The 11,338-nt window shown below is 43.1% G+C and overlaps 1 protein-coding gene across 1 annotated transcript in view; it reads left to right on the top strand.

Annotated features, from left to right (window-relative positions):
* The window catches only part of ARNTL2 (aryl hydrocarbon receptor nuclear translocator like 2), a 53,019-nt gene that overhangs the window by 34,583 nt on the left and 7,098 nt on the right, over positions 1 to 11,338 (top strand). Inside the window, exons 6-12 of the mRNA XM_018556088.1 lie at positions 325 to 417; positions 3,381 to 3,498; positions 4,449 to 4,592; positions 6,089 to 6,329; positions 7,795 to 7,901; positions 9,397 to 9,547; positions 10,923 to 10,981. Coding sequence (XP_018411590.1) covers positions 325 to 417; positions 3,381 to 3,498; positions 4,449 to 4,592; positions 6,089 to 6,329; positions 7,795 to 7,901; positions 9,397 to 9,547; positions 10,923 to 10,981 — 913 coding nt within the window. The remainder of the gene's footprint in view (positions 1 to 324; positions 418 to 3,380; positions 3,499 to 4,448; positions 4,593 to 6,088; positions 6,330 to 7,794; positions 7,902 to 9,396; positions 9,548 to 10,922; positions 10,982 to 11,338) is intronic.

Genomic DNA, 11,338 nt, shown 5'->3' with positions numbered 1-11,338 from the left:
GGGGGGTTGCAGTCCAAATAAGGAGCACAGCCTAGGGTGATTTATATTGCACCTTCATAGATACAATTCTGTGAGTGATTGTTGTCACCCTAGAGCAGGAAGTGTTTTATTTGCAGGATCACCAGGTGAAAGAATAAAGGACATGCTTGGAAAACTAATGCAGCCACCACAAGGACTAATAAGCTGCAATATATCATTTTAGTTTAGTTATCTAATAATGTTAAATATTTTATTCCTGTGGATACAAGCTGAACACACTCCAGTTTAATTTCCCCGATCGCCTGTTTTCTTCCACCAGCCCAATAAGTCCTCTTTGTTTTTCAGGCAGCCGACGGCTTCCTGTTTGTGGTCGGATGCGACAGAGGAAAAATCCTTTTTGTGTCTGAATCGGTCTCGAAGACGCTGAAGTACAGCCAGGTACGTGATTGTGTGTGCCCCCATCCGCCACGTCACCTGACCTCCTTTCCTGCCCCACGAATCCCAACGCAGAGCCTTCCTGCGGGAAATTGTCACAGTAACCCAGAAATACAAGTGGATCTGTGAAAGCCTGTCCTAGTTTAAATCCGGGCGAGAGGCGCGGGGGTTCGTGGGGACATTGTTCTCGGCGGGGAGCTCTTCATCCAGCAAATCAATAGCAAGATGGGGGTCATTATCGGAAAATTAAAGTGAGATGGGGCTGTGACACATCGCGCCATTAATAGGTCACTAAGCACGCAACAAACGCTGATGTTATGTGAACCCGGAGCTGGTAGCATAAGCGGTTATAATTCACACTTGAGAATCTACACTTGAAATGTACCCACATCCCGGGGGGAAGCATTGTTTAAGTGGACCTGTCATTAAATTCACACGTCACATGAATTATTAGGACGCACATCAGCATTGGCAATTCACATTATTATTTTGAGTTAAAAAAAAAAGTTACTCTTTCTTGTGAAAATGTGAAAAAAAAGCGTCTAAACCTCCTGGTATAACCTAAAGCCTGGATAGAGATCACATACTCTATGACTACCACAAGCATTGTGGGCATTTCATGTCATTAGAGACTACAGAGAGTTTGCTGTTTTGAGTCTGGCAGATCATGTCTGGTAAACTTTACCATACACAGAAACATTAACACGAAAAGAATATTCACATTAAAGGGAAATTATAATGTACATGGGGCATTTTTGTAAGCTCATCCAGGCAAATATTGACCCACTCTTCCCCATGCATTTGCACATAAAAACAAAAATCCCAACTAACATCTTTTTTCCCCTTTTTTTTACTCTCCTGAGTCCACTGTCATGTGACCCTCTACGGAGCCTCTTCCATGGTAAGAGACTGGAGATCTAGTGCTGCCTGGGAGGATTATGCCAACAGACAGCAAATGGGAAGTGCCCATGTAACCCAGAAAGTGACATGAGCACCCAAAGTTGGACCCTTACCACAGTCCAAAAATAGAATACTTGGGACCCGGCTTTTTATGTGACAATGGATTCATGTTTGAAATATTTCTTTTTTTATTAAACCCAAAGGTTAGTTAGAGAGAGAGTTCAAGGCTAGTTCATGGGCATTAACTTTACGGTTTTACATGTTTTTTATATTACACATGTTCAATCTTAGGTTTTTTCAAATGAACATCTAAAACATGACAAAAGATTCTCAAAGCACCATGGGTGATGTAAATAGGCATATAATGCATGACAAAGGATTCCCAAAGCACTATGGGTTTTCTAAATAGGCAACACAGCGGACCTTGCTGTGCAGCTCCCTTTGTTTGATTGAAGCCTTTTGCTGAGCCGTTCCAATAAAGGAGGAGTTACAGATGTGATGATTGCTTTCAGAAAAGCTGATGTGATTGAAACTGCCCTGTGTGTATACAGCATCTGTCACTAATGACCTCTTACTCATACCTAACCCTAACTTAAAATTAACCTTCAACACTTAACGTTAAAATGTTAAACTCGCCCCCTGACCCTTAACCCTAAAATCCCAGACTTGCCTAACGATGAAATCCAGACACCAGTCTGGTCTAGTAATGTTTTGGGAGTCCAGCTCTGAGGGCAACTGTTAAAAAACCTTTATCAGTGGTGACGTGACATTGTGCTGCAGGAATTATTTGGATTGGTGCTCTTGGCAGTTTTTGTTTCTAGGGATAATTGAATTGTGTTCCGTGTCTCAGAGGAAATTGTAGTTCAGTTGCTGGATAGCTGATTTTTTTTGTGGCATTTTGAGATAATGAAGAATCACTAATTTCAGTATCTGCTCATGTACTCCAGTATCTGCTCATGTACTCCAGTGCACTTGCAGAGAGGTGTAAACCGCTACAGCAGTTACATTGTATCCAGCTAAAAAATCACCAGAGAACATAAGCTTAGGGGACTGAAACTTCTGTAGATCTCTGATACACAGTTGCTGGTGTGCTATGGCCCTAACTTATAAGTAGGGATGAGATCAGCTTTGATCTAAATCCAGAAGTTAGGCATCAGTGCACTCTCAATCAACTGCAGCCCGGGGCATTCCCCACCCTGCACCTGCATGTAAACAAAGGGGCGGGATGCTGGTGACATCATTGACCTTTTATATGGCTATATTAGCTCAATGTTATTGACCAAATATGGCCATGTGGCCGTATAAGGCCAGTGATATCGCCAGCATCCTGCCCCTTTGTTTATATGTGGCTTGGGGGGCCGGTAGCGTGCCAGCTGCAGCTGATTGACCTGTCACTGAAGCCTAACTTCCAGGTTCAGATCAAATTGTCAACGTCACAGCTGATTGGCACCAGGGCTGTCCCTATAGTGAGGCAGCCTGCGGGTGATGCGGGGGGGGGGGGGCCGGTATGCAGAGCAGTTTGCAGTTTTCCTGGCCGCCCCCTTTACAGCCAGAGCATCCCAGGTTGCTAAGAGCTGGGTGGGGAGATGCGTAAGAACCATACACGTCTCACTGCCCAGCTCTTGGCAACTTGGGATGCTCTGACCGGCCTCCCGCTCAGCTGCTGGCAACCAGTGATGTCACTGGGCGGGGAGATGATGCAGTGTGTTGGTGGTGGTGAAAATGCTAGGGATGCCTCTACTCCCAGCGCTGACAGCTTCCTTCCAGACTCAGGCTACCTCAAATTTGGACTGAAGCTCAATCAAACTCATGAGAAATGAATATAACAGAGACTTAATGTGAGGAAAGGATTGGAGGTAAGTGGATAGGCTGGGAGATGATGGGCGGAGCAATATCCTTCTGCAGTACAAAGTATTTCAGGAGATGATGATGGAATAAATAGATTCACCAACAGCACATAGTGTAATCAGATGCCGTTCGCATTTATTGATCATTCAGTGTAAATATCCATAATAGATATCATAACCCCGTGCATCATCCTCCATCATCCTCTTCCTCCTTCCCAGGCTGACCTGATAGGACAAAGTCTGTTCGACTATCTACATCCCAAGGATGTTGCCAAAGTAAAGGAACAGCTCTCCTCCTCGGACACCACCCCACGGGAAAAACTAATCGATGCCAAAAGTAAGTGAATGGTGACTGTAGCTTACGCGCTCATTTTTCAATTTTCCTACAGTTGTGATTAGTCTAGGAGAGTCACGTGACCATATGCAAAGGACACAGTGATGACACAAAGCGATTTAAAGAGATGCTCCAGGTAAATTTTTTACCAACCCTTGCAGGGGGCTCCCCTACACTGCAAGGGTTAAATGCTTGTTTCGGCCCAGGGCTAAAAATAACAAAGTTATACCGACGTGATCCTCTGAGCCGGCTTGCTTTTGGACCGGTCCCTGGAGCGTCTCTCCCCCTCCACAGCAGTGGTCCAAGGTCCATAAGTCATCACATTCTGTAGAGTGTGTATAGGAGGTGAGGATGCTGAGGGACATACCATCGCTACAGTGTAGGAGAAGACAGACTGGAGGGAGCGCTATTACAGCCAGCCGAAGGCGAGAATCAGAAGAGTAACTTTTGTTATTTTCAGTTCTAGACCAAAATGAGCAGTTAACCCTTGCAGTGCAGGGGTAGCCCCACTGCAAGGGTTAATAAAAAAATTTACCTGGAGTCTCTTTTTGGCAGTCCTTTGTCTGTCACACATTTTTTTTCTGGTTCAGACCTGCACAGCTATGACATGCTGATGAGGAGCATTGGCCACGTGTAGTTGCTATCTTTTTTTATTCCTTTTGTGGCTGACTCTAAGATGGGAACCACATGGACCTTTTTTGCCCATATGGGGTTGCAGCTTTTCCATTTTAGATGTAATTGGCGCTTTGTGGAGTTTATCTTTTAGCTGTGAAAGTTAAACTTCCCAAAAAAACCCCAAATTTTCACAACTTTCATTCGCTCTCAAGTTTGACGCTGTCTGCCTGTGGACTCCTCATCTGTCGCTTCCTGCTATAATAAAACTAAATGTCTTCCCTCATTAATCCAGATGTCATCTTTTGAACTGACACAGTCTTATTAAACTGTTTTGAAAGCTGGTTTGCAAGTGCACACACACTTTCAGGCTGGCTCTTACTGTCTCCACTGGGGTTCACGACGGTCGTTCTTCTGCCGCATGAGGACCGGCCATGTGTCCAACAAGGAGAAGGAGGAATTCCTTCATAGAGCCAAGAAAAAAGGTAGATCTTGTGTTTCTATAAGACACTTTATAACAATGAAAGCACAATAGAACTCATAACAGACGCTTTCCACTTTCAGGTTTAAAGCTGAACCCAGGACACAAAAACATTGATTTAAATATATTGCTTAATAGATACGAAGGATATTACTCACCTTTTGTGTGCACCAAATGCCTTGATATAAACCCACATATTACCTTGTAAAAGTAGCATTGACAACATCAATGTGCCGTACACAGCCTGTGTAGAGAGCAGAGCAGTGGAAGGGACCTAGCAGGCCTCACCCACTACAGGCTGCCTGGAGAAAACTGCAGGAGGGGGTGGATACAAGACCAGTCAGCACCATTATGTCAACATAATAATTGGTGCTCATTGGGAGAAGGACCCCCTTACATTTGTGCTCACTGGGGGAAGGCCCCCTAACACTGGTGTTCATTAGTTAAGCCCCCCCCCCCCCCTTACATTTGTGTTCAGTGGGAGAAGGCCCCCCTTACATTGGTGTTGATTGGGAGAAGGTCCTCCTTACATTGCTGCTCTTTGGAAGAAGGACCTTCCTGCATTGGTGCTTACTGGGATAAAGTACCCTTTACATTGGTGTTCATTAGGAGAAGGTCCCCTTTACATTGGTGTTTATTAGGAGAAGGTGCCTTTTACATTGGTGCTTATTGGGAGAAGGCCCCACTTTACATTGGTGTTCATTAGGAGAAGGTCCCCTTTACATTGGTCTTCATTAGGAGAAGGTCCTCTTTACATTGGTGATCATTGGGTGAAGGTCCTCCTTACATTGGTGTTCATTAGGAAAAGGTCCCTTCTAGATTGGTGCTTATTTGGAGAAGGCCACCCTTTACATTGGTGTTCATTGGGAGAAGGTTCTCCTTACATTGGTGCTCTTTGAAAGAAGGACCACCTTACATTGGTGCTCACTGGGAAAAAGATCTCACATGCATTGGTGCTCACTGGGAGACGGTTCCCTTTACATTGGTGCTTATTGGGAGAAGGTCCCCTTTACATTGGTGCTCATTGGGAGAAGGTCCCCTTTACATTGGTGCTCATTGGGAGAAGGTTCTCCTTACATTGGTGCTCATTGGGAGAAGGTCCCCCTAAGATTAATTTGTATTTGGAGAAGGACCCTCTTACATTGGTGCTCATTGGGAGAAGGTCCCCCCTTACATTGATGGTCAGTGAGAAGACTGCCCCATTACAATGACGGGCTCAGAGGAAAGCCAGTCCCTTACATTAATGGTCAGTGAAAGAAATGCTTTCCATATAGACAGCTAAAAAGTTCATTGGTATCCATATTTACTTCCCTGTGAGAGGATAGGGGAGATCCACTGGTGGCACACTACTGCCAAGAGAACGATACAGGCAACGCCAGTTAAGAAGTGAATCCTCAACTCAACAACGCCAAGGCACCAATTGTTGAGAAAGGCTGCCATAATAGTATAATTTAACTGGTACACTCTAACTTGCTTCTGATCATCTTGTTCACTTTGCAGAACACAGACGGTACTGTACCATCCACTGCACGGGCTACCTGCGCAACTGCCCGTCCAGCGAGGTTGGGATGAAAGAAGACAGCGACTCTGAAAAAGAGTCCTACAACCTCAGCTGCCTGGTGGCCATTGGGCGCCTCCACCCATACATCATGCCGCAGAGCACCGCCGATATTAGAGTCAAGCCTGCCGAGTTTGTCACCCGTTACACCATGGATGGTAAATTTGTTTATGTGGATCAACGGTAAGGACTGTCAATGGCTGACTTTCTCTTTCCTTCCTGTAACGTGTTGGGTTTTTGTTTTGTGATGTTATTAGTGGGAAGCTTTTGCTTTTATTAGTTTTTATTTACTGTTTGTGACATTTTAACTTAGATCTACTTTATTTTAGAGTAGAACTCTCATTTTGGATGTAGCCAGGAAGGGCTAGAATACCAGTTGGATTTTTAAAGCTGTCTGTGTGCACATTTTGGAGATTTCCCCATACCCCCTGTCTTGGCGACACATCCGAAAGTAAAAAAACATCCTTATTTGGGACACAGAGCAGCAAAAATCTGATAGTGGCTCAAAGTTCTGTCTAGAATAACATTGTATATTGTTGTGGTGGATCAGGGTGGAATTGGTGATGATTACATAGGAATTGCTTTTACAAAGTTTTCAATGCAGACTGCATGCACTATTTTTTGCGATCGCATCAGACTGGAACGCATGGTATTTTGGTACCACACGTTCCGGTGTGGGTGATCGCACTGTGGGCGGGGGGCATGCCTGTGGGCCATTGACATGAATGGCACCACCATGTCCCCTCCCGGCCCAGAACGCGGGGAGCCTTTGTTTATGCGATCCAGTGTGTTCATGGCATGGAACTGTGCCCTGAACGCATTGGATGGTGTGACAAAGCCCTCAAGGAGGTAATAGATATTTATTGCCTTCAGAGATTTTAAGACTTGTTTAGTTCTTGGTCTATTTTTCCTGCTATTTTTTTTTATATTGGGATTCTGCTGCTGCGAAAAGCAAACATGTAATAGTTTTTCTTCTTATCCTTTTGAGGGGCACAGGAAGTCTTTCAGCTTCAGGTTATACTGCAGCCTACAGGAGGATGGGACACTGGCAAAAAGCCTCTCTTTCTTACTACCAGCATACCTCAGTTTTTGCTGCTGTTCTAGGAGGATGAACATATTTTCTTCATCTCTGCTCTGCAAAAGACTAACTTATTTTTGCTAGCACTTCTTTCTTTTTTTTTTTTCAAGGAGGGGAGAAAGCTATTGGCTTTGGTTTGCTATGTTGCTCATCCCTCAGTTGGATTGCTTTGAACGTTCTGAAGGTTAAAGACCTTCCTGTGTCCTGTGAAAATAGGATTTGTGTACTCTACATAAAATCATTTTTGTTAAGTCCATTGAGCACCCCTCTGTGTTCTTGCTCATTCTCTCTGTACTGCTTTGTCACACTGGTAGTAGGAGGGGCTAAGCTGGGCTGGCCTACAGTTTTTTTATTTGCCAGTGTCCAAACCTCCTGCAGGCGGTGGTATAACTCGTATGTGAATAACCTCCTGTGTCCCACAATGGACTCACAAGAAAAGGATTTTATTGGGAGCACAAAAATCTTATATTACTGAGCCCATGAACACCTAATTATCCCCTACAAGGGATTTCTGAAACATGACATACTTTATTGCCCCTTTACTAATCCACCTTGGTTTATTTCTTACAGAGCCACAGCTATTTTAGGGTACCTTCCTCAGGAGCTTTTGGGCACTTCCTGCTATGAATACTTCCATCTAGATGACCACAACCACCTAACGGAGCAACACAAAAGCGGTAATGTCCGCCTATCACCCCATTTCTGCTGGACATTTAGCAGCCAAGCAACACATTTTATTGACTTCTGGTGTATTGGTTTTATTGACTGGTTTATTTCCGCCTCTTTGAACTGTAATATAAGTACTGTAAAATATACTCTAATTTTAGTTTTAATCAAACTTACACAAGGGCTCATAAAGTTTATGCACCAGCACTTAAAGTTGAACTATGGGCAAAAACAAATTACATACATGATGCAGCTTATCAACAGACTCAACACAGCAGTCCCCCCTGTAACATAATTTGATTATCTGTTGATCCTGCCAGTAGGTTCGTTATTGTATTGCTCGCTGTAACAGGCCAAGCTGTCCAGCAAAACTAGTAGATAGAGGGCTTGGAACAAATCATATAACACTGCCCAGGGGTCCTTGCAATGCTCAGCTTTTATTCATATGGCTTAAATCTTTTTTTACGAAAGTAAATTTGTAAAAAATAAGTCAAGGCAACTGGACTTGCTGTATTTTTCTTGAAGATGTTTCACTGGCCATCCAACCAGCTTTCTTAATTCTGAATAACTGGGCAGGTTAATAACACCTCCTAGACTCCAATTATGCAAATGCAATCTGAATTGAGAAAGCTGATAGGATGACCAGGGAAACGTCTTCAAGAAAAATACAGCAAGTCCAGTTGCTTTGACTTACTTTTTTTACAGATATACCATGACCTGGATGAATGAGAACCTTCACAGGCATATTTTTTATGAAAGGAAAAAAAAAAGAGAAAACTGTTGCTGTAACTGCCTAAAGTGTTTGCTGGGGTTAGGGTTTCATTTGTTCTTCCCTTACTTAAAGTCCATTTAAAACTACATGAACATCTAAGACTACCCTGACCACAGGGTGACAACGCTGCTGCACAATTGTGTGTTCTCACCCTGTTACAGGAAGTGGAAAATAATGGATTTACTGGCAGGATTAACAGGTAGTAAAATGTTACAGGGGGGACTCCTGAGAAAAAAAATAATTGTTGTGTAAATGTCACTGAAAGACTGCAATATATGTGTCATTTTACCCAGCGTTGCACTTTAATTCTGTGTGCCCTTTGGCTATGTGGAAATTGTATAATGTACTATTGCTGGGATTTGTAGTCCTCTATAGCTGCTGCCATTCTGCATTCATTGCTGTATAATTTTACACTTTCCATTTCACTATATTGCACACCACACCATTTTTTTACTTCCACCGCTCCAAGCTTGCTCCTGTGATGGACTACAACCTCAATACAAACTAGTAGTCCATCACTGGAGCCATTTTTTAAAATGTATTTTATTTATCCGATTAACCGATTAATCGAACTTAATAATCGGCTAACTAATCGATTTTGAAAATAATCGTTAACTGCAGCTCTAAGTAAGTCACACTGAGAGTAAGATGAATTTATTTTATTGCTCGCAAGAATGAAATATTTTATGCCCCTGATGGTCTGTATGTTTTTTTTTTGTTTTTTTTTTATACAGTTCTTCAGACCAAGGAGAAAATCATGACAAACCCGTACAAGTTCAGGGTGAAAGACGGGTCTTTCATTGTCCTGAGGAGCCAGTGGTTCAGTTTCATTAATCCGTGGACCAAAGAGCTTGAATATATTGTGTCGGTTAACACTGTGCTCTCGTAAGTCCTGTAGAATTGCAGATAATGTTCATTCAGATGTTGCGTCAGTGTTAAAAAATAATTGCACTTTTAGAAAAAGAGGCACTTTTTTTATGCACCCCTTCCCTGAACAATGCCCTCACCCTTACCTTCTGCAGATCTGTAGTCAGCGAGATCCGAGGATCACTGCTCCCCTGGTTGTTGACATCCAGTTCTGCAAGTCTCCCTCTCGGCCATGTACAACATCCCTGTTGGAGTCCATAGAAGTCTATGGGGATGTAATGTTCAGGTGCGACCAGCAGAGGGAGCGTTGCAAAGCTAGATGTAAACAATAGAAGAACTGGGCCCATCGGATCTTGGTAATTATGGATCTGTGGAGGGGGAGGATGAAATAGTTTAGGTCAGGGGTGGGGGACAAAAAAGATTACTGCACTTGTTCTTTAAAAGGTACTTGTCACGTACTTCAGTTACTAATATCGAAGTTTAAAAACGTGGCACACAGTGTTCCTGCAGATGCCTTTACTACTCAGGGTTCATGTTGTTCCAAGGCCTTTTGTTTAATCTCAGAGCTTTCCCAACTGTCCCCCCTCCCACCCCACAATCCTTTGCAAATGACCCTCAGCATTCACAGTGCTCTCATTGGAATCTAGCATGACAAGAAGGTATGACACATCTGACCATATCTGAAAGCTAGTACACTTCATATTTTTAGGAATTTGTTCAATGTAACCTAAACAACCTGTAGTTTTATTTTTTAGTTTATTGTCACTACATGTAGTTCTTCTCATTACATATGTAGAATCTGCTTCCTGCTTCATAGTAAATGTTCTTTACTGCAGGGCCAGATTAAGATCACCATGGCCTGGTGCTGAGGATTTTGGTGGGCCTTTGTATGGAAATGGCGACGGTTACCAGGGCCCTCTTCCTCCTGACCAGGCTGTTATTTGTAGTCTCTCTACAGCTTGGAGTCAGTGGTGGAGCGCCAGGGCCCGGCTGCAGCTGTGAGATTTCCCCTGACCACCTGCTCTATTGAGAACTGTAGAATTTTGGATTTCCCATCAGTAGTCACCAAGACAAATAGAGATGGTGAATCTCCCCAGAGGGGGACAGACAGTACCGTAGTTAGATACCTGAAAGGGGCTCTGACCCTTCCCTGCTCTATCCAAAACTATGAAAACATTTTGGTTAAATACATGCACTAATCATTTGAATTGAAACATTAATGTGAATATGTATTTCAAAGCCTAATTTTAGTCCATGCATGTATTCATAAAACATAGTTAGGGCCATCTTTGCCCATGACCCCAAGTAAAGCAGTCCTATAGCACAGGGGTGAGAATTGTTTTTTTGGTGTTTACTTGACATGTTTATGAGCTCATGTGTTACTGTTCTGCAGAGGCCAGGGGTCATCTCTAGAAACTGCCTCTCTCCCCGGGAGCTCTCACTCCTCAGAAGGTAAGAAGATATGTGTATTTTTTTTCTGGGTGTCTTTTTTTTTTTAATGTGAACTACCTGTGCTTATGTTCTAAACAAGCAATTAAAAACATTTTAAAACAGGCCTTCATCCACCTCTGTAGCTACAGGCATTGTGGAGAAATTCATCTTAATAGTCACAACTGAGGCAATGAAATCACATCTGCTTTCCTCTTATTTCTATGGCAGCAGGGACTTGGCAGCCCTCTAATGTAAACACACATCAGGTGTATCTAGGCTTTAAGAAACAGACTGAAACCACTTTAGAGTCTCAGTTGTAATCTTTGGAAAATTAATTAAAGTAGAACTAATTTTTATAAATTTTTTTAGACCCCCCCC

Source organism: Nanorana parkeri, unplaced genomic scaffold (assembly GCF_000935625.1).
Source record: "Nanorana parkeri isolate BGI_ZX_2015 unplaced genomic scaffold, ASM93562v1 scaffold224, whole genome shotgun sequence".
NCBI classification, from domain to species: Eukaryota; Metazoa; Chordata; class Amphibia; order Anura; family Dicroglossidae; genus Nanorana; species Nanorana parkeri.
The sequence above is the reverse complement of the archived record's forward strand: the minus strand, read 5'-3'. Positions and strand labels throughout refer to the sequence as shown.